At 40.6% G+C, this 27,799-nt stretch overlaps 1 protein-coding gene across 10 annotated transcripts in view; it reads left to right on the top strand.

The window, feature by feature from the left end:
• Positions 1 to 27,249, top strand: part of KMT2C (lysine methyltransferase 2C) — a 407,832-nt gene extending 380,583 nt beyond the window's left edge. For 9 of the 10 annotated variants that reach the window (XM_077491169.1, XM_077491174.1, XM_077491177.1 and 6 more), the window contains 13 exons: positions 161 to 339; positions 2,021 to 2,157; positions 4,865 to 5,108; positions 5,429 to 5,568; positions 7,287 to 7,391; positions 8,239 to 9,361; positions 14,665 to 14,801; positions 15,656 to 15,798; positions 16,020 to 16,188; positions 18,245 to 18,361; positions 19,455 to 19,528; positions 21,047 to 21,155; positions 25,341 to 27,249. In XM_077491169.1, coding sequence (XP_077347295.1) covers positions 161 to 339; positions 2,021 to 2,157; positions 4,865 to 5,108; positions 5,429 to 5,568; positions 7,287 to 7,391; positions 8,239 to 9,361; positions 14,665 to 14,801; positions 15,656 to 15,798; positions 16,020 to 16,188; positions 18,245 to 18,361; positions 19,455 to 19,528; positions 21,047 to 21,155; positions 25,341 to 25,433 — 2,770 coding nt within the window. In that variant the 3' untranslated portion in view covers positions 25,434 to 27,249. The remainder of the gene's footprint in view (positions 1 to 160; positions 340 to 2,020; positions 2,158 to 4,864; positions 5,109 to 5,428; positions 5,569 to 7,286; positions 7,392 to 8,238; positions 9,362 to 14,664; positions 14,802 to 15,655; positions 15,799 to 16,019; positions 16,189 to 18,244; positions 18,362 to 19,454; positions 19,529 to 21,046; positions 21,156 to 25,340) is intronic. The other variant, XM_077491171.1, reaches the window with a different exon arrangement.
• The last annotated feature ends 550 nt before the right edge of the window (positions 27,250 to 27,799 follow it).

Here is a 27,799-nt window from a genome sequence, read left to right on the forward strand (position 1 = left end):
CAGCAACTATCAACTGACTATAGGAGTATAATCACAGCCAGAGTGTACATTTTCTGTTTAAATGCTGATACTTTAGTCACACAAAGATACGCTAAATGTCATCATTTGCTTGGTTGACTGTATTTGAATAACCCTTTCATTTTTATTTAATGTTTAACAGGGTTCAGGATCACTGTGATGCCAGGGACAGTCCTGACAGCTTTGTGCCCTCCTCTTCTCCTGAGAGTGTGGTTGGAATGGAAATTAGCAGATACCCGGATTTGTCACTAGTGAAAGAGGAGCCTCCAGATCCAGCACCATCCCCCATCATTCCAATCCTTCCCAGCAGCACAGGAAAAGGTGTTCTTTTCTCTTTGTACAGTTAGCATAGCATTCTTAAATATTAAAAGAGCCCATTTATTTAGTTTAAAGCTTAATTGAATCTTCAGTTTTAGATTAGCTAAAAACATTCCAGGTGCATCAAAACAAAAGGTGTTCAATGTCTTAGTTTCTTTTCTGAAGGAATCAGTCACAGCCTATGTAGAAAAGCCTGTCTCCTGCCAGTATGCTTTAGAGAAGGACATTTTCACCCTGTGTGGATGAAATGATCTCTTTTCTGAGGTCCAGCACTCCTGCTGCTGAATTAAAGCCTGGGCTTCCTTATAAGCAGGTAGCATTGCTTTTGCTGATTGCAGAGCTGTAGGTTTGACTAAGGAAGTTGTAAGTTGACTCAGTAAGTATGTTGGTCTCCGTTTGAATGTATTTAGCCAATTTACACTGAAGGTTATTTATAGTCCTACTTTGTTTTTATATTGATATATTTATCATGTACATGTTGTTCAGCAAATAATCATAAGTAGCCTATACTGCCTTCACTTGTTTATATACGATGTACATTTTCTGCCAGCCATGCACACATTTTGATGGTTCAATAATCTCTTAAATTGTCCAGAATATTGAATGGTTTTTAGCTGGGTTGAGACAAATTTGATAAAAGTGGACAGTTGATTAGAATGGCAAAGTTTGACCATGCTGCTCATAATGCTTATCAAACAATTGTAGCTACAAATTATATAACCTTACTTTGTAAACACCAAATGCCTTTTCAAATCCAGTTATCCCTTTCTAATAGGGATGAGCCTGAGGGTTTGCCAAATTTAGAACATTATGGGGCTTTCACAGTAAATTAGTGCCCGCGGAACGCCCCTTAATGCACTGCAAGATCACAGTGCATTGACGGCTGCTGATTGGCCAAAGCATTCACCTGACCTGCATGCTTTGACCAATCACAGAGCGCTCTGCTGTGAGAGCCATGATTGGCCAAAGGCAGGGTGCCTTTGGCCAATCATAGTTCAGGGAGCTAAGTCCACGCCCAACACTATGCAAGGTCGCTTACATAGCGGCCATACATAGTGTAATATGTGTAAATGAAAATAGATGCACCACCAAAAAGATACAATATATAAACTCATAACATACAAAGTTTCAAATGTGAAAAAAGATCTGCACCTCAGTTAGTCTAACACTGTGAGGCCCTTCAGGTCTGGTATGGATATTAAGGGGAACCCCGTACTAAACCCCAAACCGTACCAGGCCACATGCTCTGAACATGGGGATGGTGCTTTGGGGCCCCCCAAAACACCTTATGCCCATGTTAATGGGGACAAGGGCCTCTTGCCATCAAACCCTTGCCCGGTGGTTGTGGAGGTCTGCGGGCGGGGGGCTTATCGGAATCTTTAACAAGGGGGTCCCCAGATCCCGCCTTCCCCACCCAATAACCATTCATGTGAATGGGTATTGGGTACATTGTACCTTTACTCATTCACCAAAAGCGTAAAAATGACAGGATACAGTTTTTGACAAGTCCCTTATTTAAAAAAAAAAAAAAGAAGTGTCCCGCGATGTAAATCCATCTTCAATCACAGCGCCGACAGATCAAAAAAAACTTTTTTTTTAATAAAACGTTTAATTCTTTACATACTACGCAAAATTGAAGGAAGATTCATTTGTCCCTAATATCCCTGTGCTTCGGTTTTCATAGGATCTGAGGCCAGGGACAATTGTATGAAGAGAGAACCTGGAACCTTGTTTTTTGGCTCACACTTTAGCCATGCACCAAATGGGCCTAAACCTGACCTGATATCCGTGGCAATCACCCTGCACCCTACTGCCGCTGAGGTAACCGACTTTCATATGCTTTTTTGGCCTGCATTTTTTATTATTATCTGTAATCACTATTTGTAATTTTTAATGCAGAAGCAAGTATGTATATATCCCTCTATGGGAGCTAGATTCTTGTCGTGGGAATCTATACCTAGGTTGGTGGGAGGAGCTTTATATTTACAATGGAGACAATCACTACAGAGATTAAATTGTTTCATGCTTTTGATACATAGATGATCTGATTTTCATCCCTAAAACGGGAGTTGCCAACAAGCGAGTTCTTGAACTATCTTAACATGAATTACCTAAATTTAAAATTCAGTATAGAGAAACACAATTTCCTAGACCTCACTCTATCTTAATCCATCCAGGACAAGACTTTCAAGGTACGGTCATTCAGAAAAACCACCTCCAAGAACGCTTTTTTGTTTGCACGCAACCAGCTGTCATGCCCCGCATACCATCAAAGCAATACCTTTTTAGGTCAATTTATTCTAATAAGACAAAATTGCTCACACCTAACTCATTATGACAGAAGCACATCTACTCGAACAGAGACTGCAAACAAGGGTATAGCAAATCAATGGTCAAAAAAGTCAGTCTCTAAATCAGGAGCCTGGACAGAACCAACCTTTTGACTGACACCCCCCCCCCAAAAACATTAGATCAGTACCACCAGATGCCTCAGTGATAGAATTACAGACCACTTATCAGACATCAGAACCAATAAAAAAACGAACATAGCCAAACATTTTAATATATTCCACCAACGGAACACACAGACCCTCAAAGTTCAAATAATTTAAAACCTCAGTTGTCCAATCTGTGGTGGAGACCGCTTTTTCCTTCTCTGTAAAAGGGAGGTCTATTGGATTTTCAGGATGGATACTAGAATTCCCAAAGGCCTAAACCAGTGGTCATCAACCCTGTCCTCAGGGCACACTAACAGGCCGGGTTTTATGTATTACCTTGGGGAGAGGCATACTAGAATACTGCAATAACTGAGCAGCAAATTATATCACCTGTGATGTATTTCAGTTATCTTGCAAACCTGGCCTGTTAGTGGACCCTGAGGGCAGGGTTGATGACCACTGGCCTAAACTATAAGTGGGACATCACTCACTATTATGAATAATATATTCATCGCCGGTGCCATAATCATTAATACATTGACTAATTAATGTGTTGACACATTGACTTACTTCTGCTACCTATGCACAAATTGGAGTGACCATACATTCAGATTCCTATACATTTAACACATCTCCATACATGCTCAAGATGAATGTATGACCCATCTCCTCACGTCTCAAGTGCCTTTCGGAGCTCTTAGGGAATTCGTTTTCCTTTTTTATTCTATATGAAACTGAAGACAATGTATTAAAAATAAAACATTCTCTAAACATAGTTTTAACCACGAGCATAAGCTTAAACACTTCCCGCCCCCCAATTGACGTCCTTGACTTTGAGCAGGGATATCTAAATGATGCCTGCAGCTACAGGCATCATTCAGATATTATCCTTTTCAGCCGGCGATTCCCTACACCGAAAGAAAGATCATAGCGGCTGATTACCACCTCCTCCTGCCGCCCTCCGGTGCTTCTACCGACTCGCTGCTACCATCAGTGAGTCGGAGACTGGATCCGCCGGCCCCAGATGTTTACCATAGAGATGGGTCTCAATATCGTTCGGAGGCCAGGCACGATGTTATGACGTCACTCCCAGCCTCTGCATTCAAATGGCACTGCCTCGGGTGGGACCTGTCATGCCGTATTCCTATTACAAAGGATGTTTACATACCTTGTAATAGGAATAAATATGATCAAAACTTTTTTTTTTTTTTTTTTAAAGTGTCAAACAAAAACAAAAAAAAGTTAAATTACCAAATAAAAAAAACGTAAGAATGTTTTTTTTAAAGCGTCCCTGTCCCTGCTCGCAGAAGCAAAGGCATACTTAAGCCCCACCCACATATGAAAACAGTGTTCAAACCACACATGTGAGGTATCACCACGAACGTTAAAAGCGAGACCAATAATTTTAGTCCTAGACCTTCTCTGTAATTCGTCGCCTATGGGGATTTTTAAGTACCGAAGTTTGGCACCATTCCACGAGTGTGTGCAATTTTGAAGCGTGACATGTTGGGTATATGTTTACTCAGCGTAACTTCATCTTTCACATTGTGCAAAAAAGTTGGGCTAACGTTACTGTTTTTTTGTTTGTTTTTTAAAGCATAAAACAGTTTTTTGGTTTTTTAACTCGTTTGAAAAATTGCTATGCAAATACCGAGAGAGATAAAAAGTTTGAATGACCGCCACTGCATTCTCTAAGGTCTCTGCTAAAAAAAAATATATATATATATATATATATATATATATATATATATATATATATATATATATATATATATATATATATATAATAATGTTTGGGGGTTGAATGTAATTTTCTAGCAAAAAAAATATTTTTACATGTAGGAGACAAATGTCAGAATTGGCCGGTGGTGGCAAGTGGTTAAAAACAATCCCTTATTTTAAGGGAGTTTAAAAAATTGTGTTTGTAATTTTTCACATAATACAAGACCTCCACAAATTAAATAGCGCTCCAGGGGTATGCATAGCCTTGTAAGTAAGATGGTTAATGGTACATTTCTTGTCACATTTACAGTTGTTGAAGATTAATATCATTTCATGTTAAGTAACAAGTAAACACTCTTTCTGTATAGAACATCAGCGGAGTAGTTTCAGCCTTTGCGGATCTTCTACAAGTCCACATTCCCACCAGCTATGAAGTGAGCAGCGCTCCAGACTCTGCTTCTGTCATCCTAATGAATGGACACAGTATGCACTCTAACATGGAGTACCGACAGCTGTTACGCCATCGTTCCAGGCCTGGTATTATACCTCCGGCCAGGCTTATCGGACCTTATGCCATGAAGGCTCACCACTTACCATTCATGCCAAATAATGGTGAGTCCTGAAATTAGGATGTATTGTGTAGCATAAAAACATATACCTTGTATTCTTTATAGTAGTAGAAATAAATAACAAAAATTGCCAATATGTAGGATAAGGTGCCAGGAACCCATTAATTACTGTTCTAGTTCTTTGGCTTCAGTACTTAGACACGGACCCAAAACAATTCTTAAAATAATGAATTCTGATCGGCAGTAGTAGTCCTCATATTTTACTCATGATGGTAATTTTTAAGATCTTGTAGATTGAAAATGAGGAAGGATTTCTGAACATGTAAGCATAGCATGGATGAATTTGTGTTTTTTTATTCCCAGGTATGCCAGGCTATAGGCACCATCCCCCCAGTTTGGGAGATTCTGCAGTTCTTAGACCATCATGGTGCTGTCATTGCAAGGTTGTGGTCCTGGGAAGTGGTGTCCGAAAATCTATGAAGGATCTCCGTTTTCTTAAACGGGTAAGCATCACACCATTGTGTTCTTTTTACTGTTTGACGATTTAATGTATTGGCAGTCCCCAGGTTACAAACAAGATTCTGTGGGTTTGTTCTTAACTGCTTGCCACCTGGTGCGGCTCTCATTCTGGGATGTCATATGACAGCGTCCCAGAACGACCGCTCTTGCATGCCCGCACCATGTTCGGTCACATGTAAACACGGAGATGCCGGTAATTCTCTCCTCGTCTCACACTGACAGAGTGTGTGGCGGGGAGAGCCGATCAGCGGCATCTCCACGCAGGGAGGCATCTAGGAATGTGATAAGGGCACTGATCATCAGTTCCCTGATTACAATAAAGCAATACAGTGCCACCAATCAGTGCCCATTAGCGATGTCAATCAGTGCTGCCCATCAGTGGTGCCCATCTGTACCGCCTATCCGTGCCCATAAGTGTGGCATATTAGTGCCTCCTCATCAGTGTCCACCAGTTCAATCTATCAGTGCCGCCTCATCAGTGAAGGCAAAAATTTACTTGGTTACAAAATTTACTGACAGAAAAAAGTAAAAAAACATTTTTTTTTCAAAATATTTGGCCTTATTTCTTGTTGTTTTTTTTTTTTTTGCTGTAAAAAATAAAAAAACCCAGCAGTGATTAAATACCACCAAAAGAAAGCTCCATTTGTGTAAAGAAAATTATAAAACATTTGTTTGGGTACAGTGTAGCACAACTGCGCAATTGTCATTCAACGTGTGACAGCTCTGAAAGCTGAAAATTGGCTTGGGCAGGAAGGGGGTGTAAGTGCCCTGTAGGCAAGTGATTAAAGAAAAAGAAGAAGAAAAAAAAAGACCTATAAGGCAAAGGCATAATGAACTAATATGCCCCCTACACCATGTCCCGGTCACCGCTGAGGGAGCTGACATTTTGCCTTGGTGATTCTTCTGGGTTCACAGCTCCAGTGCTGTGAATGGCCGGAGCCACGATGACAGCACTTCTGCGCATGTGCGTAGGAGTCTTCTTTCCGGCAAGGAGCTCTGATTTTCGCTCATGAGCGTTGATGACAGTGGCTGCATGCAAGGTGAATATCTCCTAAACCGTACAGGTTTAGGAGATGATCATTTGACCTACAGGTAATCCTTCTTATAGGCTTACCTGTAGGTAAAAATATGCTAAAGGGGTATACGACCGCTATAAGTTGAATTTGAATGCAATTTGGAACGGATGCATTTTTTTTTTTTTTTAAGTGCAACTCCAGCCCAAAAAAATGTTTTGGGATAGCATAGGGAAAGGTTAACACCCTTGTAACGTTTGTTTTGCTGTCTGTGCCCCTGTTCAGAAGATTTCACCTAACTTTCTGTCCCTGTCAAAATGGGATTAGAAATTTTGGGGTTTTTGTGGAAACAAAGATTGGTGATAAAGCTTCAGTGGAGATCTTTTTCCCATGGTAACACTTACGGGAGTGAATTACCCTTCCTATGGGGTATATTTCCTTTCATGTCCTGTTGTCTTCCTTCGTTTGTAAGTAGAAGTCATATGTAAGTCAGATGTTTGTAATGCGGGGGACTGCCTGTATACTGTTTGATAATTCCATACTATGCTTTAGCCCAGAAAAAGCAGATTACTGGACACACTTTTTTTTTTTTTTTTTCTTTTTTTTTTTTTTATGGTATTTCTAAATGTGCTAAAGAAATTGTAACGATTTTACTTTTCTTCTAGCTAACCAATATTTATGTGTCACAGGAGTTTCTTCCCAGCCCTGGACAGATGGATGGTGAGCTTGTCTTCTGCAGCAACAACTGCTTTTTGCTGTATTCTGCAGCACAGGCCAAGTGCAGTGAGAACAAGGTAATTCCGATGATGACAGGCAACAAACTCCAATAATAGAATGTTTCATTGGGCATGGACAGAATGTTTCTATCAAATAATGTACACTAACCTTGAAAAGCAACAAAATGCAAAAGAGAACAGAATCGTACATTTCTTCTAGTTTTAGAGTGCCACGAGTCCTATTTAAATACATCTCAACACACTCCAAAGCTGTTGCAGATTTATAAATCTCTGCATTGTTAAGTTGCATTCCTTTGAACTATTTTTAAAATTCTTAGCCCATATATATATATATATATATATATATATATATATATATATATATATATATATATATATATATCTTTATATATATATATATATAATATACACACACACAATATGAGATCCATTCTTATAAAGTTTTTTAATATACTCGCATTCTGTTGCCTAATCAATTTACCTTTACTCACTTTTGACAGAAGTATCTTCAGATATTAACAGGGTTTGTTGGTTTTCATTTTATTCAAACCTAGGAAAATGTAAATTACTTTTTGCTAAGATCGTTTTTTCGCTTTTTTTGTCACATTTATTATACTTTATGCCTTGCAGTCGCACATACCAGATGTGTCTGGTCCTATTTTCCCAATATAGTACCAGTGCACATACATGGTTCAATTTACATATAGAATTAATGAACAACATCTTTACATACTGTATTGCTGCAGCCATTGTTCTGTGCTTCTGTAACAAAATTAAGCCTAGTGGTAATAGAAGGAAATGGGTACACACCGATTCCTAGGAATTACCAGGCTGTGACTATAATATTGCTACTCGTTAATTTTCTGAGGGTGTTTGATGCCTTCTTTGTAATCTTTTTTTGTAGAATCAGGACCGTTCCTTAACTCTTCCATTGTTAAAGGAGCCTCAACTAAAGTCTTGCCATCAGTACAGTAACAACACTTCCACTCTGGATGTTCATTGCCTTCCTTTGCTGCAGGAGAAGACCTCACCACCTTCATCTCCTCCTATATCTTTTCCTCCAGCTGCTTTTGAAACGGCTAAAGTTGAGGCAAAGCCAGATGAACTGAAAGTCACTGTAAAGTTAAAGCCGCGGCCCAGAGCTGTGCACAGTGGTTTTGATGATTCCCGTCCTGTCAGTAAGAAATGGAGAGGAATGAAGTGGAAGAAATGGAATATTCAGATAGTTATTCCCAAGATGCCTTTCAAGTCTCAGTGTGAAGATGATATAGATGAATTTTTGAAAAAGCTGGGGACATCACTAAAGCCAGATCCAATGCCCAAAGATTTTAGAAAATGTTGTTTCTGCCATGAAGAAGGTGATGGAATGACAGATGGACCCGCAAGGCTTCTCAACCTTGACCTTGACCTTTGGGTCCATTTAAACTGTGCTCTTTGGTCTACTGAGGTCTATGAGACACAGGCTGGTGCCTTAATAAATGTGGAACTGGCATTAAGACGAGGTCTGCAGATGAAGTGTGTATTTTGTCATAAAATGGGAGCCACCAGCGGTTGCCACAGGTTAAGGTGCACCAATATTTACCACTTCACCTGTGCAATAAAAGCACAATGCATGTTTTTTAAAGACAAAACTATGCTTTGCCCCATGCACAAGCCAAAGGGAGCTCATGAGCAAGAACTGACTTATTTTGCAGTCTTTCGTAGAGTTTACGTTCAGCGTGATGAGGTGCGACAAATTGCAAGCATCGTACAGCGCGGTGAACGTGACCACACTTTCCGTGTTGGCAGTCTGATCTTTCACGCAATTGGTCAGTTACTGCCACAGCAGATGCTGGACTTCCACTCTGCAACAGCGCTGTTCCCAGTGGGATACGAAGCCAGCAGGTTGTACTGGAGCATGCGCTATGCAAACAGACGATGCCGCTATCACTGCTACATCGAAGAGAACGATGGATTGCCATTGTTTTTCATCAGAGTAAATGAACAGGGCCATGAAGATCTGATTCTGACTGATTCTACACCAAAAGGTGAGGGAAATGTTAACAGGTCAAGGTGAAATAAAAAATAAAAACCACTGCTAAAATATGTAATTGATATTTTCTAAGAGATGATTGTATTAAATTGTACCTGCACACAGCACTGGACCCACTAAATGGCACCCTACACTTTTAAAACCTCCATCTCCCCAGATCCTGGTCCTACAACCCCCCCCCCCCCCCCTCCTGTAAAATAAGGGAACCAGGTCGACTAGTAGTACTAGCAACCAGTAACTATCTGTACTTCCATGAAATGGCTCTTACTGAGGTACTGACTTAATACTGATAAAGCAGAGCATAATGGTGGTGTAGTGTATGTGCATCACAGTGTATTTTCATTTTACAGCAGACTCGCTTGCCAAAGGAATTGCTCTAGAGCTTTGTCAGCCACGATCTCTCTTGTTGCTCCATCACTGCTCCAGACATGTTCGCCTAGTGTCCTTTTGGGTTCTGGATCTTTAACCAACTTGATTGGGTCTTCCTAAGTTGATTTGGTGCTCTGTGCTGTGCATGCACAGCTCAGTGTACATTAAAAAGAACATATTGTTCATATCATGCTTGTGTTTCCACTGTTACAGATCAGAACTTTCACCAATTATTTAAGTTCAAGTATATCATCTTGCCAAAGGGATTTCCCTAGCAAATTGCTGATGTATCATTGAGATTAGAGCAGGTTGTACTTTGAATTTGTACATGCACATTTAAAGTAGAATTCCATAATTTGGCCTTATCCACCTGGCAATCATAGGAAGTCTTGTATTGATAAAATACAAGGCTTCTCCTCTATGAAGAGAGGCATTCAGCCCAAGACTAAATCGGGCAGCAGACAGGAAGTTGTCCGTACTGCTGCCTGAGCACAACACCGCTTACTGTACATAGCTAATGCTGCTACATTCTATTACAGTGCACACAGCGGCTACTTAGTTATGTAATGAAATGTGTTTACTAAATATGATACAATGAACCTCTACACTTCTGGAAATAATGTGCATAATAGAGAGTTGTAAGCTGTTGTACACCTATTTCCAAATGGAAAATAGTAAAGCAGTACACATATGGTTAGATTGGTGCAGTGTTCTCAACAAAAACATACTAAACTCAAATATACCAAATTAAAAAAAAAAAAAAAATCAACTTAAACCTTGCTACAGGTGGTTGCCAGCTATTACTTGTAAAACTGTAGACTATTCTCTTCAGTGCAATGTGTGAAACAAAACCTAAAAAAATGGTAGAAACCTCGCTGGTTCTCTTTGCATACAATTCGTAATCTGCTGATGCCAGCAATTACCTTGTGAAACTGAAATTGCAACATAAACCATAAATTTATATAGCGTTAAAGAGGAAGTAAAGTCTTCCTTATTAATTGTACCTACAGCTAGGCCTATAATAAGGCTTACCTGTAGGTACTGTAAATATCTCCTAAACTTGCACCATTTAGGAGATATTTACTAAACGTGCCACCGCCCACTTCATCAGTGCATGCGCTCTGAAGGAACGACCATATGTGCCATTTGTTCAGAGCCCTGTGCCGTGACCAATGGCATCCACGTGCATGCGCGAGAGTGACATCATTGTGGCTCCAGCCACTCACAGCACCGAAGCCCGCTAACCCAGAAGAAACACTGGGGAAGATGTCAGCAGTGTGTGGGCGTCACTGCAGGGCTTCATTCTAAGGTAAGTATTTCATAATGAGTAGTATGCGAGGCATACTAGCTTATTCTTTTATTGCTTTGCAGCCTGAAATGAAGACTGAAACCATTTTTTTTTTTGTCCAGTTGTTTTTACTCAGTGCAACTTATAACATCCAAGTGAAAGATATAACACCGATATGTCATAAGAAAAAAAAAAACTAATTCAAAAACAGAATCCCTGAGTTGGAAAAACGATCACCCTTTTGTGTCAGTACTGTATTTATCGACGTATAACACGCACTTTTTCCCCCTTAAAATCGTGGGAAAGTCGTGGGTGTGTGTTATACGCCGATCCCCACTGTCTGCAAGTCTAAAATACTGAGCGGCACCGAACAAGACAGAGCCGACTGCTCGGCTCCGCTCGTAGTCCCGCCTCTCTGCTGTTTCTGGAGCGAGCGCTGCCGAAAAAGACAGAGCCGACTGTACTGCGTACTCGGCTCGACTCGGCTTGCAGTCCCGCTCATACTGGGCGGGACTGCGAGCGGAGCCCAGCCTAATACACAGTACAGATGGCTCAGTCTTTTTCGGCAGCGCTTGCTAGAGAAACAGCAGGGAGGCGGGACTACGAGCGGAGCCGAGCAGTCGGCTCTGTCTTGTTCGGCAGCGCTCAGTCTTTTTTGGCGGCGCTCGCTCGGTCTGTCTCGGCGGCGGGAAATTTAAACATGGGCAAGGCTGCAGACGGCGCTGGGCAAGCTGCAAATGACACTGATCTTTCTGCAATGATGGACAAGGCTGCAGATGCACACTGATAAGGCTGCATTGATGGGCATTTAAATGTAAGTTGTTTTTTTTCCTTAAACTTCCCTCCTAAAACTTTTTCCTTAAAATGCCCTCCTAAACTTGGGGTGCGTGTTATACGCCGGTGCGTATTATACCCCGATAAATACGGTATTTTGTAGGACCACCTTTTGCTTTAATTACAGCCTTTAGTCTGTTGGGATATGTCTCTACTAACTTTGCACCTCTAGACTTTGCAATATTTGCCCACTCTTCTTTGCAGAACTACTCAACTTCAGTTAAAAAAGAAGCATGTTTATTTTAAATTTTTTCCAGATTCCTACTTACCTAGGTGGATGCAGCATCAGTCCCCCGCCGCCTCTACACTGAGAACTGTGCTATCGTACACAGCTGATGGCTGAGTTCTCACAGCTCCCCGAGCAGAGAGCTGCTGTCAATCAGCAGCTCTCCGCTCTGCCGACACAACTAACACCCCCACTCGCACGCTGAGCTGTGGAGGGGGCAGGGAGTGGCCATTACACATTCTCAGCGGCTCGCTGAGATGGGTATCAGTCCAGACACCTGGCGGATTCAGACTTTGTTGTGATGACGCGGGCTGATTCCTGTGACATTGGTAGAGAGTTGACTTCAGCCCGCTCTCTGCTAAAAACCGGGTCACAGGAGGGCAAAACTAATTGCACTCATGTGACCCATAGGAGAAGCCCAGCCAAACAAGCTCAGGCTGGACTTTTCCTTTAAATGTGATGGTGACTGTTTGTGGACTGCAGTGTTCAAGTCATGCCACAGATTTTCAATGGGGTTTAAGTCTGGGCTCTGACTAGGCCATGCAAGGACGTTCACCTTTTTCTCCTTTAACCACTGTGTGGTAATGTTTGCTTTGTGCCTTTGGTCACTGTCATGTTGGAAAGTAAACCTTCTTGCCATTGACAACTTCCTGGCAGAGGGCAGCAGATTTTCCTTAAAAATTTTGTATTTTACTCCATCCATTTTTCCTTTTATCCTGACAGGTGCTCCAGTCTCTGCTGCAGAATTGACCCTCCCCCCCCCCCCCGATAACAGCATATTACCATTCTTAATAATAAAAAATAACATAATGGTGTTATTTGGATAGGGAGCTGTTTTTGCTTGGAGACCTATAGTTTGGTGTTGAGGCCAAGTAATTAAATTTTAGTCTCATCTGACCATAACACCTTTTTGCACGTGGCCTCAGAATCCTCAAGGTGCGATTTGGCGCAAAGATCAGTTATGTGACCTTTCTTGAGGAGTGGCTTTTTTCTTGAAATTCTCCCACACAAGTCACGTTTGTCTAGAATTTGTGGTATTGTTGTCACAAGCACACAATGACCACTGTTTGTCATAAATTCCTATGACTGCTTCAGAGTTGCTGTAGGCCTCTTGGTAGCCTCTCTGACCAGTTTCCTCCTGGCTCTTTCATCCAGTTTGGAGTGCGTCCTGCTCCAGGGAGGGCCTGTGTTGTACCAAATACCTTCCACTTCTTAATAATAGACTTCACTGTGCTTCTAGGCATTGATAAAGCCTTTGAAATTTTTTTTGTATCCATTTCCTGACTTGTGCCTGTCCATGACTTTATCCTGGGGATCTTTTGCCTTGCCACCTGTATTTTCTCGTTTGCTTCAGTTGCACTACCAGGGACAGAAATGCTCCAGGAAAGCTCTGTTCATGCTGAACTAATCAGAATGACCACAGCTGATCACAGTTGAAAGTCAGATGGCTTTGTGTGTCATTGATAAGGCGATTAGCTACACCTGTTTGAAATTGCAAGTCATTTTTAGGAGGGGGCAATCCGTTTTCCAATTCATTGATTCTGTTTTTGGATTTATTTATTTTTTTTTGTTTGACATGCTGGTGTTATATCTTTCAGTTGGATGTTATAAGTAAATACAACTAGATTGAACAAAAACTATGTCTGTCTTCATTTCAGACTGCAAAGCAACAACATGTGATTGTTTTAGAGGGGGTGATTCTTTTCTATATCCATTGTATGTAGGACAACTACAAATCCACTTCCACCCATCCTTATGCTGTGTAAAACTTCTGAATGTCCAATATGAAACCAATACAAATAAAGTGCTTCCATTAATTATTGTGCTCTTCCAACATGCCAAAAGAGCTTTTTACAAGCCCTTGGCCCATAATTTCTGTTTTTTATTTAGTTGATATTAGGAATTTTTATGCTTTTTATTACAGCGCTGCCCCATTGATTTCAATGGGGAGCAGCGGTGGAGGAGCGGTAAACACACCGCTCCTTCACTGCTCCAAAGAAGCTGCTGGCAGGACTTTTCCCGGACGTCCTGCCAGCGCACTGCTGTAGTGTGAAAAGCCCTCGGGCTTTCACACTACAAACAATGGTGCAGCTTTTTTAGGGCGGATTGCAGGCACTATCTCTAACGCTATAGCGCCTGCAAAACGCCCTGGTGTGAAAGGGGTCTTAAGGAAGTTTGGGCAAAAAAAAAAAAAAACACTCAACTGGGAAGGAGTTTTTATGCTTGATCTTCACATTGCTGTTGTAGCTATAAATGTTGTTGAGGTGAGGACTGCTTTAATAGTGACACAGCTTGAAATGGGCAAGAAGTAACCCACAGCAACCAATCACAGCCAAGTTAAAATCGTATTGGAAGATTATTTTTGTTTGTGAAGGGCTAGGTGTACTCTACTTCTGCATTGCTGCTTTTACTAGTGTTTTACTTACAAAGGGAATGCTGACTCCTTATTAATACCTATTATTTTGAGATCACATAGCCAACGAGGCTCTAATAGGTGTGATGGTCTGGTGTCCAGCTATACAAGCATGTATATGTTTTCTGTAAAGGTTGCTTAATTGTACTCTATTACATTGTTTTTCAGGAGTTTGGGACAAAATTCTGGAACCTGTTGCAAACTGCAGGAAGAATTCAGAAATTCTCAGGCTGTTTCCCATTTACCTAAAAGGCGAAGACCTTTTTGGTTTAACTGTATCTGCAGTTGCAAGGATCGCAGAATCGGTATGTTTTACCAAAGAAGTTCTAATAATCCTTTCTCTAAATGGAGTACATTTGTATTAATCTACTGATTCTGCTACATAAAACACGATTGTGTATCGGATGTGCATGCATTTGACAGCTCCATTAAAGTAGAAGTATAGACGAAGCTTGTTTAGCTGTACATCTATGGCTCACAGGAGTGCAGTTCATTCTGCACTCCTGTGACCCCTTTTCAGCAGGCAGCGGGTTGAAACCCACTGTTGGCTGACGTCACTGCGCCCGTCCAGGCTGGGGAATGATCGCGACCATATGGTTGGGATCCACCAAGATGCCTGGAACAGCACCCGGCTGAGCAAAGCGCTGAGATCCTCAGCCTTCTGCTCCCACCCCTCCACAGCCCAGCGCTCCAGTGAGCATGGGGGAGCAAAGTAGAGGGCCAGTGAATTATCCACGGGGTGGGGGGACTGTTGGATGTAGTAGCACTAAGAGATTGAAGGGAAGCTCCAGCTCAAACTTCATAAGCAGTTACAGCAAACAGTTTTTTCCTTTTGGGATAAAGGTTTTACAGAAATAAAGCTGACCATCGAAAGCACCCCTGCTAGAGTTAAATGGTTTGTCTCAACTCTGTAAACCAATACATTCTACTGGAGAGCTGTTTCTTTGGAAATACAACAAGCTTGCTGGCCAGATCACCAGATGAAAATAGAAGAAAACAAGCTTAAAAAAGAAAATGAATGCAGCCAGCACATCTAGGAATTCGTAGGCTGCAGTATGTTTGCTTTTGGGTCTAATATCACTTTCAATTTTAGAATGGCTCTGTACAGATGTCCCTTATCTCATCTGTGTTCTTTGTGGTTTATGTTTCAATTCTGCAGCTCCCAGGAGTTGAGGCTTGTGAAAAATACACTTTCCGTTATGGGCGGAACCCGTTAATGGAGCTCCCTCTGGCCATCAATCCCACTGGGTGTTCCCGCTCCGAGCCCAAGATGAATAATCATGTCAAGAGGTTCGTGTTAAGGTATTTTCTTTTCATTTCACATTGTACAGCCCATGATTTAAGGCATCTCTAACGCTCTGTGCTCTTGTGTGTTGTTTCCAGACCCTGTTGTCTTTAGTTGTGTATTTGTGTGTTTATACTGCTGTTGACTGCTCTGGCTTGCTTTTTATGTACTCTATACCTAAAGCAAAAGTAATCTTCATTGTTCTGTTCTTTTTGTGGTGTTATGTGACTATCCGCAGGCCTCACACCTTGAATAGCACCAGCACTTCAAAGTCCTTTCAGAGCACAGTTACTGGAGAACTGAATGCCCCTTACAGCAAGCAGTTTGTCCATACTAAATCCTCTCAGTACCGGAAGATGAAGACTGAATGGAAGTCCAATGTCTACCTGGCTAGGTCTCGGATTCAGGTTGGTTTTTTATCTTTGCACAGAAGTAGAAAATATTTAAACAGAGCATTTCTGTAACTTTACAAACCTATATAAATTTGCTGAGAAGACACAGCAACATTATCATTGAAAATACGCTCAAGCCTTAAAAAGCAGATATTGAGCTCCAGTCAGCTTTTGGACAACCGTTTTTTTTTTTCTTGCATGCTAGTCTTATGTCGAAAGTGAAGAGGTTATTCACCATACAAAAATTTTCTTACGACAATACAACATAAGAAGTGACATCATGTGTTGAATAGTTTTGTATGTATTCTTTTGTTTCTGAGCATGCGCAGTCTTGCTCTTAGGATTTTTTTTAGGAAAATCGGACGTTGAGTTCATGTACGACAAAAATTTTATTGTCTTCACATCCAGCTTTTGTCTAACGAAAAAAACTGAATTGGCTGTTGAAAGCACCATACTAACGATTCAAAAAATCGGCAGATCGTTCATCGGACAAAATTTTCATTTCTGATTTTTGAATTGTGTGTACGGGCCTTAAAGCGGAGGTCCACCCTAAAGTGGACCTTCCGCTCATCGGAACCCTCCCCCCCTCCGGCGCCACAATTGGCACCTTTCAGGGGGGAGGGGGGTGCAGGTACCTGTACAGTACAGGTATCTGCACCCACTTCCGGGATAGCTCTCTGCGGAAAGGGGCGTAGATTACGCCCCTTTCCGAAAGTCCCCCGCTGCCTGCTGGGAAACACACAGATCCCAGAGGCAGCGGGTCCATCCTTATTGCGCAGCGCGACTCGCGCATGCGCAATAGGGAAATGAAGCCGAAAGGCTCCACTTCCTGATTCCCATACCCAAGATGGCGGCGGCAGCACCCGAGAGACGATCGAGAGATCGGCTTCGGGTGCCGACATCGCGGGCGCGCTGGACAGGTAAGTGTCACTATTTTAAAAGTCAGCAGCTGCAGTATTTGTAGCTGCTGGCTTTAAAAAAAACATTTAAAAAAAACACGGAGTCCCGGCGGACTCCCGCTTTAAGTCTAGGTTATGCAAGCAGATCTTCTCTCCTCACTTTGTTACAAAACAAGGCTGCATAGTTTGATCACAGGAGAAGTTGCTGAAGGAGCTTTCAGACATTTGTAACCTGCACAGGCATCGGGATTTACATGATAGTGTTGTCCCAGCATCGCATACTTGCACATTATGAAAGACTTGCCTTAAAACAAAGCCCTCTACCGGCTTGCTGTCAGGCTTCCATCTTCACCCGGTTTTCCTTCTGGGTTTGCAGGCTTCGGCTGTTTGACTGGCCAAGCCATGATGGTGTTGCTCCCTTACATGCGCATGGGAGTTACAGCCAATGCCTGGCTCTCTCAATGAACGTCACACCATCCATTGAGAGCAGAGTGCGCATGCGACGGTGATGCCATCAGCTGCTATTATAGTAAAAATCGAAATGGTTCACATTTAAGAGATATTTACTGTACCTACTGGTAAGCCTTATTTTAGTCTTACCTATGGGTACAAGTAAACAATAGGGAATTTACTACCACTTTAAAGTGATCTTGTCACTACAGGGTTAAAAACACCAAAAAAATTAAATAATTACATGTAAAAGGAAAAGCGTGTTCTTACCTGTCCAGCACCTTGTGTCTTGAAAAGGTGCTGCAACACTGCTCCTCAACTGCTGCAAGTATTTGACCAGTCAGATGGGTCAAATACATGTATCCCCCACGGCACACAGTGGTTGGACACGGACACACTGATGTCTATGTCCTTTAGTGAGGTACTAACCATCGGGAGGAACCACAGCATGCAGAGGGAATAGCAGGTATTCCACCCACCCAAAGTAGTACCTGCAATGGCCAAGATGCAGCATCCGCATTCAAGACAAAGGCAACTGGAAAGGTAAATATATATAGCGCCTATTTACAGGGATCAGTTTTGCTATTTTGACCTAGTAGTGACATGATCACTTAAATAAAAATAGATTTTTTTTCGATCAAACTTGCCAGCTACCTTACTGGTTCAATCAACTAATTTTTTTTCTCCATGTTCTTTTTTTTTTTTTTTTTTTTTTTCCTCAGGGTCTGGGGTTATATGCTGCTAGAGATATTGAAAAGCACACTATGGTGATTGAATACATTGGAACCATAATACGCAATGAAGTAGCCAATAGAAAAGAGAAGCTGTATGAATCTCAGGTATACTATCTATGTAAAGTAGTTTTAAGTAAATGTTGAGCCAGTGCTTTGAACTCCCTCTTGGTATCATGCAAGTAAAACCTGATTGATGCATGTTTTACCACAAACAACCTTGCTAAACATCTTTTTTTTCTGATGTTTCTCAGTGGCCACTTGACCACTATAGCACATCTCTGTCTGCAGGACCAGGGCTAAGAAAAGGGAGAACCCTGGGATGTCCCTGCAATAGGGGCAGACTTCAGCTGCCATATTCATGTGCTGCTCTGTGAGGAAATCTCATCCATAAAGCATAAAAGGAGAATGCAGAAAGTGTGGGTAGGGCTGATAGGCCAGCTAAGTATTGACTGCAGGTACATTAGTGTGGCATCATGTAGTCCTGCCCTTGGTGGGGTGAGAACACTACTGCTGTATTGAAGGTGCAGTAGTTTAGCATTGTCACCCTGTTGCAGGAAGCCAAATGGACCAGTGCATTGACTGGCAGGATCTCCAGTTAAGAACTGGGGAAAAGTATTTCACACAAGAAAATAAATTGGGAACTCCAATCACAAATGCCTGCTGCAATATATAATACATGTATAAAGCGGTTGTATACTGCTGGAGTTTTGTTTTTGTTTTTTCCCCCTGCAAAGTAAACTCATAATGTGCATACTAGCACAATATGTGAAACCTTCCAACGCTGCAATGTCAGCTCTGCAGGGGCTCCCATCTTCACCAGTCTTGCTTCCAGGTTTGTGGGCTCCAGCTCTACGACTGTCCGGAGCCGCAATGACATCATTCTCGACGTTCACAGCACAGGGTTCTGAAGGAACGGCACGGGTGGCCTTTCCTTCAGAGCGCATGCATCGGTGATTTCACTTGTAATGTGAAAATCTCCTAATCTCCTAATCTTTACTCTACCTATAGGTAAGCCTTATTATAGGTTTACCCTATAGGGTAAAAGTTAGTAAAGGAAGTTTAATTCCTCTTTAAATTTGGATTTACCCTTTAGAACGAACTATAAGAGAGTGTCCTCCTGTGTAGTTTTGGGATCTGTATATTAGTATTATTTCAATATTCATTCTAAAGACATGTTTGCCTGAAACTTTTGTTGCAGAATCGTGGTGTATATATGTTCCGTATGGACAATGAACATGTAATTGATGCCACATTAACTGGAGGACCTGCAAGGTTTGTAATACATCAAGTACAGTTTTCAAGCTCTTTTGTACTCTGAGTAAAGCTAGCTTTGTTTTAAGTAGTAATGTAGAAACGCTATGCTTAGCTGCGCTTTTGAGATTTGATGTGTTTAAACACCTTATTTTGTGATACCAAATATATTATCTTGAGTTCTAGCTCAGCCATATGGTGTGTTATATATAATTTAATCTTTAAAGTAGATCTAAAGCACTGTGTAAGAGAAACAAGTTCCATTGGTTTTCTTTTCTTCATAAATTACTGTTTTCAACCTTTTTTCCCCTCCTCCTTTGCATCTCAGTGCTTCCAGTCTGGTCTAACCACTTTTAAGCAACTTATCACTATGTGCTCTTACTCCAGCATTGGATGCGCATCAGTTTCCTAATGGTGGCAAAAGTGAATGATGCCTGCATAATGTGTGTCAGCATGGCTGCTTGTATTTGCCACAAGAAGTGCATGTGACATTTAAAGGATAAGTTCACCTTTTAACAAAAAATAATAAATGCACATTTTTCTTTTTTTTTCTTTTTTTTTTTGCAGGTTAAAAAAATGTGCATCTGCTATTTTTTGTTTTAGGAGCCTGGAAAGCATTGCACCAGCAATTAGCAGATTGCCGATTCCATGCAGGTCTCCCAATGCCAGTGTAACCTGCCTGTACAGATAGGTCGTTTCACACTGACAGGAAGACTCGATGAACTACCACAGCGCTCATCCGCACCATGGTATTTCATTGATAACTACAAGCCAACAGCCGCCAAGGCTGTCTGTAGTTGTATTTCATTTGTTCACAGAACACCTGCCCCACCGCGTTTTCTTTAGATGGTGGCAGCAAGTGGGGGGGGGGATAAGATCCCCCCTCTTTCTGCCCCCTCTTTCTGCCAAAATGGAGGATCGGCAGGGTGCAGGGGCAGGTACATTTGTAACATGTTACACCCTGAATATGAGTGTAACATGTTACAAAAGGTGAACCCATCCTTTAATCTGTTTGCCTCATTTAACCTATACACTTTGGATGATACATAAATTTGCAAGTGACCGTATCAAACATGCTGCCATTGAGGGTCAATTCACACTGACTTGCATTAAAATGTATGTACTTTTCCATCCAATTTAATCGCGTTTTAACGAGCACTGACATACATTTGTGATGTCCATTGACTTGCATGCGCAGCATTATAGTGTGAATAGGACAAATGGGAATTTTTTTTCAGAACTCCTTCCGTTGATCTGTGGTTTACAGCTGCACTAAAACGCAGATCAACGCACTGGTGTGAATTGGCCCTGGAACCTTGTACGGTTGGACAGTAGGTCTTTGAGCCATAGTCCACCATCCGTCTAAACTGTTGATAATGGTAATGTAAAAAGCCAATTGTGGGATATGAACATTTTGTGTGGAGATACCTAATAGCAATTTTCTCTGAATGCATTTTCAGGATGTTCATGTAACCACTGGCTTTATTTTATACTGTATCTTTTGTGCAGCAGCTAGTAATGCTGATCTTATGTTTTTAGGTATATTAACCATTCATGTGCACCTAACTGTGTGGCTGAAATGGTAACATTTGAGAAGGGGCATAAGATAATTATCAGCTCCAACCGCAGGATACAAAAGGGTGAAGAGGTATTGTATTTTATTTTTATAATTTTATAATTTTCTGGATAAGTGAAAGCAATCAAAAAGTGGACCTTTTTTTTTTTTTTTTCCCCTCAAAGCCTTGTTATTTTGCTCCATCCTATAAAAGTGCTCAAATTGTTGCCTGTAAGCAATATTGACTTTCCTAGGCCCCTTTCACACTTGTTGCAACGTTTCCTGCGACACATGAAGACTCATGAAGTCACATGAAAAGTCATACCATGATTTCCAATGATAACCATTTATATCTGTGCGACTTCAAAGTAGTCCCTGTACTCTTTGGGCCGAGTTTGCGAGTTGAGGTTCATAGACCTTGAGTTTACACAGCCATTCCCTGAAATCGCACCAAAATTGCGTGACTTTCAAGTCGTGGCAGTGTGAAAGGGGCCTTATTCTTCAGCACTTTCCTGGTTACAGCCTTGCCTTTAGGGAGAATTTTTGTGAGGCAGACACTGTGATGTAACTGCAGAGCACCAATCCCGCCTGAGGTATTTGAGTTATTTGAGTGTTTTTATTGACACATTGCTTAGCACGCAGCAAGGTAAATTCAGGGCTTGTGACCGCTTTAAAGGTTATTTGTTATGGTCTTTGGTCAAACCACTATTTTGATGTAAACTTTCGGCAATGTTTTGTCTAATTGTAGGGATTTATTTTCATGTCACAAATAAAACATAAAATTGTGAAAAAAAGGTTTCCTAATTACCCACTGGTACACAGAGGCTGGCGTACTGGCAAAAAGAAAAGTAATAAGCCTATCGCCCTGATAACCCACTCCTCTACCCAGTATCTCTCAATTATTTGGGCACGTGTCTTAGGAGGGTTGGATGCCTTTACTTTAGCTTTGATTAAAAGAGGTCTAATTTTCTTTTTGTTAGCCCTCTAATCTTGGTGACTTCAGTCAAGATCTTTTTGCTACACAGCTGTTTTTTTTTTTCCCTGCAGTGATTTCTTTCCAGACTCCATGTTCACCTCTGCTGGAGCTGGTCATCACACTATCACTGGAGGCTGTACCCATAGCCTGGCGTATGTCCTTTGGGCACTGTGCTGTACATTTTGCACTTTCCAGACCTGAGTGTACTGGTTAGTCATGCAGCACCTTCCAGGTCCAGTTCTATGGCAAAGCTTTAGCTGTGATCTTATTTCTAAAGACTTACATTAGATTAAGGTTATTGGGCTGAAGCACATGGAATTACCTCACTGTTGCGTCATTTTAAACTTCCTTGTTTTACTATGCTACAGGTTAAGACTGAGTGAAGGAGTGCTAACATCATTCATTGGGAGTAGTTCTTCTGCACACTTCGTGTTTTTTCTGCCCTTCAGCCTAAAGGACGCATCACCTGACTACTGCTCCTGTTTTCAAAGCTCTATGTAGATCTCCAGTATTTTCTTGATTTCCTAGAGCTTTTAGAGCTGTTGAATTATAATTTTTTTAAACAAAAAAAAAGGACCTATGTTGGTAGGCTTTTGTTCACTTCAAATAGGTTTTGCATTTTCATTCAAGCCAATATCAATTACTAAAGTCTAATTTAAAAAAAAATGTAAATAACAAACCTGTTTATACTCCCCTGCTCTGTGCAGTGGTATTGCACAGATCGGTCCCAATCCTCCTCTTCTCGGGTCCCCCCGCCGGCAATCTTGGCTACTCCTCTTCTTTGTGTGTTGCCATAGCAACCTTTGGGTGCCCGTTTGCTCCCAAGCTGTGTCAGTGGAGCATTTCAAAATTACCTTTATTTTTTTTCTTAAAATGGTCCATTTTCTCAGTTTAAACATTTGATGTGTTTTCTATTTTCTTTTGTGAATAAAATATGGGTTTATGAGATTTGAAAATCATTGCATTCTTTTTTGATGTAGATTACACACAATGTCCCATTTTTTTTTTTTTTTTTTTTTGAATTGGGGTTGTATATAGGAATAGAAACTTTCCTCTAAAATGTAGTACTTATGGTGTAATTCTACCCTCCCCAGCCCAACACTTAAAACTACTTCACTCAGTATATGTAAACTTCTTGGCAATGAATTTAGAATGTATATTTGTATGTACAGTGCCTTTAAAAAAGTATTCATACCCCTTGAAATTTTCCACATTTTGTCATGCTACAACCAAAATGTAAATGTCTTTTATTGGGATAGATCAACACAAAGTGACACATAATTGTGAAGTGGAAGGAAAATGATATATATTTGTACAAAAAATGTAAAACTATTTATCATCTGAAAAGTGTGGCATGCATTTGTATTCACCCCCTTTACTCTGATATCCCTAACTAGAATCTAGTGGAACCAATTACCTTCAGAATTCGCCTAATTAGTAAATAGATTCCACCTGTGTGTAATTTAATCTCAGTATAAATAAAGCTGTTCTGTGAAACTCTCAGAGGTTTGTTAAAGAACCTTCGTCAACAAACAAACCTCATGAAGACCAAAGAACACACCAGATAGGTTAGGGCTAAAGTAATGGAGAAGTTTAAAGTAGGTTATAAAAAAAATATCCCAAGCGTTGAACATCTCACGGAGCTCTGTTCAGTCCACCATTTGAAAATGGAAAGAGTATGGCACAACTACAAACCTACCAAGACAAGGCCGTCTACCTAAACTGACAGGATGGGCAAGGAGAGCATTAATCAGAGAAGCAGCCAAGAGGCCTATGGGAACTCCAAGGAGCTGCAAAGATCCACAGCTCAGGTGGGCGAATCTGTCCACAAGGCAACTATTAGTTGTGCACTCCACAAATCTGGTCTTCATGGAAGAGTGGCAAGAAGAAAGCCACTGTTGAAAGAAAGCCAAGAAGTCCCATTTGCAGTTTGCAAGAAGCTATGTGGTGATCACAATAAACATGTGGAAGAAGGTGCTTCGGTGAAATGAGTCCAAAATTTTACTTTTTGGCCGCTATGTGCAGTGGAAAACTAACAGTACACATCATCCCCACCGTGAAACATGGTGGTGGCAGCATCATGTTGTGGGGATGTTTCTATTCAGCAGGGACAGGGAAGCTGGTCAGAGTTGATGAGAAGATGGTTAAAGCCAAATACAGAGCAATCTTAGAAGAAAACTTGTGTTGGTCTGCAAAAGACTTGAAAAAGGGGCAGAGGTTCACCTTCCAGCAGGATGGCCCTTAACACACCGCCAGAACTACAGTGGAATGGTTCAGATTAAAGAATATTCATGTGTTAGAATGGCCCAGTCAAAGTACAGACCTAAATCAAATTGAGAATCTGTGGCAAGACTTGAAAATTGCTGTTCACAGATGCTCTCCATCCAATCTTAGCGCTATCCCCAAGGAAGTTGTTTCAGTACATTCTTTGTTCAATGGTGTCTACATTTTATTTATTTTGTTTTCTTTATTAGAGGGCCTGCCCCTTTTTCATATAAGACTCTGGCAAAACACTGGGCAGGGCATCTTCTTTTACTGGTGATCTCAGTCTCACATTCAGGTATTTGCCCACTTGCTGACGTGTTTCTTGACCCAGTAAAACTTTTTTTTCTGTGAACATGAAGATGGATGGAGCCAAATATAGGGCAATATTAAAAGAAAACCTGTTTGAGTCTGCAAAAGACTTGAGGGGACGGAGGTTCACCTTCCAGTAGGACAACGACCCAAAACATACAGCCACAGCTACAATGGAATGGCTTAGATCAAAGCATATTCATGTGTTAGAATTGCCCAAAGTCCAGACCCAAATCCATTAGAGAATTTGTGGCAAGACTTGAAAATTTTCTGTTCACAGACGCTCTCCATCCAATCTGACAGAGCTTGAGCTAGTCTGCAAAGAAAAATGGGCAAAAATGTCACTCTCTAGATGTACAAAGCTGAGACAGACATCACAAAAAAGAATTGCAGCTGTAATTGTAGTGAAAGGTGGTTCTACAAAGTATTGACTTGGGGGGGCTGAATACAAATGCAAGCCAGATATTTGTAAAAACCATTTCCACTTCACAATAATGTGCCACTTTGTGTTGGTCTATCACATAAAATCCCAATAAAATACTTTTACGTTTTTGGTTGTAACATGACAAAATGTGGAAAATTTCAAGGGGCACAAGACACTGTCCCTGCTCCAGATGTTTATGAAACGTATTTATACGCCAATGGTTTTTTTTTTTATGCGTTTATTGTAATTATGAACACACATACACTTTTACATTAAAATTGATTGCTTTGTCTTCTCTTTTCAGCTCTGCTATGACTATAAGTTTGATTTTGAAGATGATCAGCACAAGATCCCCTGCCACTGTGGTGCCGTTAACTGCCGGAAATGGATGAACTGAAAGCATTCCTTGCTACTCCATGGTTTTACTTGTCCCTGAGATGTGATTAAACATGCTGGCAAAATGATACATTTGTGTCTTCAAAGCCTGCTTAGCAAGTGAAACTAGATGCTGCCTAAGGAGGTGGCCACTGTCACGCCTCTCTGGGGTGTTCTGACCAGGCAGCTGGTTTCTGAGCGAGTCCAGTGCTTTTGCTTCGTGTTCACTGAAGAAAATGTTTTACTGGGTCAAGAAACACGTCAGCAAGCGGGCAAATAACTGAATGTAAGACTGAGATCACCAGCGAAAGAAGATGCCCAGCGTGCTGGCCACAGCCTTATATGAAAAAGGGGCAGGCCCTCTAATAAAGAAAACTAAATAAATAAACGTAGACACCACTGAACAAGGAATGTACTGAAACGACTTCCTTAGGGATAGAGCTAAGGGAAAATAACTTGCACTAAAATACATTTAAAATACTTGATTCCATGAGTCAGTTTATTGTAGTTTTTTTTTTTTTTATTTCTGTAAAATAAGAGAAACTTTTTGTATTTATTATTGGATAACTGAATGAAGCTATTTTTTAAAAGAAAAAAAAAATAGAAGAAAGCCAAGCTGCTGCTGTTACTTGCAGAATTAACAAAAATTATGTTACTTTGTACAGCTGTGTAAATAATTTGAAAATATAATACATTATAAAATAGTGATTGACCAAATGCTACCAGACTCTGCAGCAGTTTGGGTGCTAATTTTGAAAAAAAAAAAAATTAAGATAGGGATGTTACAATGTGATTTTTTTGTATCATATAAGAATTTATATTTTTTGGTTCTTACCAAAAAAAAAAAAAAAAAAAATTTAAAGTTTAGAGAAAATTGTGGTCTTTTTGTTTTAAATTTGATGGCATGTATTTTTTTTCTTTTTGGTTTAACATTGATCAAGTTTGGTCCTGCTTGTTTTTGTTTTCACATTTCAAGTCAAATTGTAACATCCCTGTTCTTTTCGAGTCAGGTTCTTTGTGCTTATATTTTTTGATAACTGTGAATATCTGCTAAAACTACCCAAATGGAGGGCTGTGCTTTTTTTTTTTTTTCTTTTTTTCCTTCTTTTTTTTTTTTTTTCCTTTTCCTATCAGCATACGTATAAAAAAGGAAAAAAAAATGTCAGGTTTAGGTCATCAGATAATAAATGAATCATGAGAACGGAAAATGATTCATGATAGCATTTTTGCTATTGTTAAATTAAAAAAAAAAAAAAAAGATTAATTGTAGAATACAGTACTTGCAACTGCAGAACTTTGGAGGTAGGGTTTGGAAAAATTTAATTTAAAACATTTGTAAGAATTTTTGTTTACATTTCTTAAAAAGATACAATTTGTGCTTGCTTGTAGAAAGTTTGCTTTTGAATTTTTTTTTTTTTTCTACTTCAAATTCCGGTACTGACACTTCACAGGCTGAATATAAAAAAAAAAGCTTTTTATTTGTGTGCACAATGGAAGTCGACTGTATGCTCTTGATCTATTCAGTCACACAGTCTTGAACTTGTAATGTATATGGCATGATGTATTTTTTATCGTACAAAAGAAATTAATTGTATATATTTTTTTTCTCTTGGTAAATAGCTGTATGAAATTGTTTCTTGAATATTTTTCTTCTTGTAAAATATCTCAACATCCTACCAGTATTTGTCCTACAGTTCATTTTTTTTCTGTCCTGTAAAATAGTATCTAATGTTGGCAAAAAATGATTTTTGGAGTATACAGAGTGTTATGGGTTTTGGAATTTGTGGAAGCAGATTTAGAAGATCAGCATTTACAAATAAAATATTTTACAACTATAATCTTTTGTGTGATCTCTTTTTCAGGCTACTTGTGAACTGCAAAAGGTAGATTAAATACTAGTAACCACAAATACACTAAATGTGGCTAAAAGTTTGTGGACACTTAGGCTGGTTTCACACGGGCGGACTCTGTAATGTGCATTCGCCTGCTCAGCAGGGGATCTCTCTGCTGAGCAGGCAGATGACAGGTCTGTGTCCACTCAGCTATGCAGTGTGGATACGGACACAGCCCCACTGTTCTCTGAGGCAGTCGAATGGAAACGGAGCACCTGTCCATTTCCATCCAATCTGCCGGACGGATGGAGAATAGTTTCCCGCATCCGCCTGTTTTTGGCAGATTGGATGCCAACGGGTGTCAGCATTCCATAGAGAACAATGGCTGGTCCAATCAAGTCCACCTGAAAAGCTAATACGCAGATCTGATCAGATTGGACCACCCTTGTGAAACCAGCCATCATACCATCTCATTCCAGAAACGGGGCAAAGAATCAATAACACAGCCATACAATCTCCACTAACAAGTCATTTTAAATGATTGTGCCCTTTCAAC

Source organism: Lithobates pipiens, unplaced genomic scaffold (genome assembly GCF_037356315.1).
Source record: "Lithobates pipiens isolate NorthernLeopardFrog02 unplaced genomic scaffold, aLitPip1_a1.2 Scaffold_19, whole genome shotgun sequence".
NCBI classification, from domain to species: domain Eukaryota; kingdom Metazoa; phylum Chordata; class Amphibia; order Anura; family Ranidae; genus Lithobates; species Lithobates pipiens.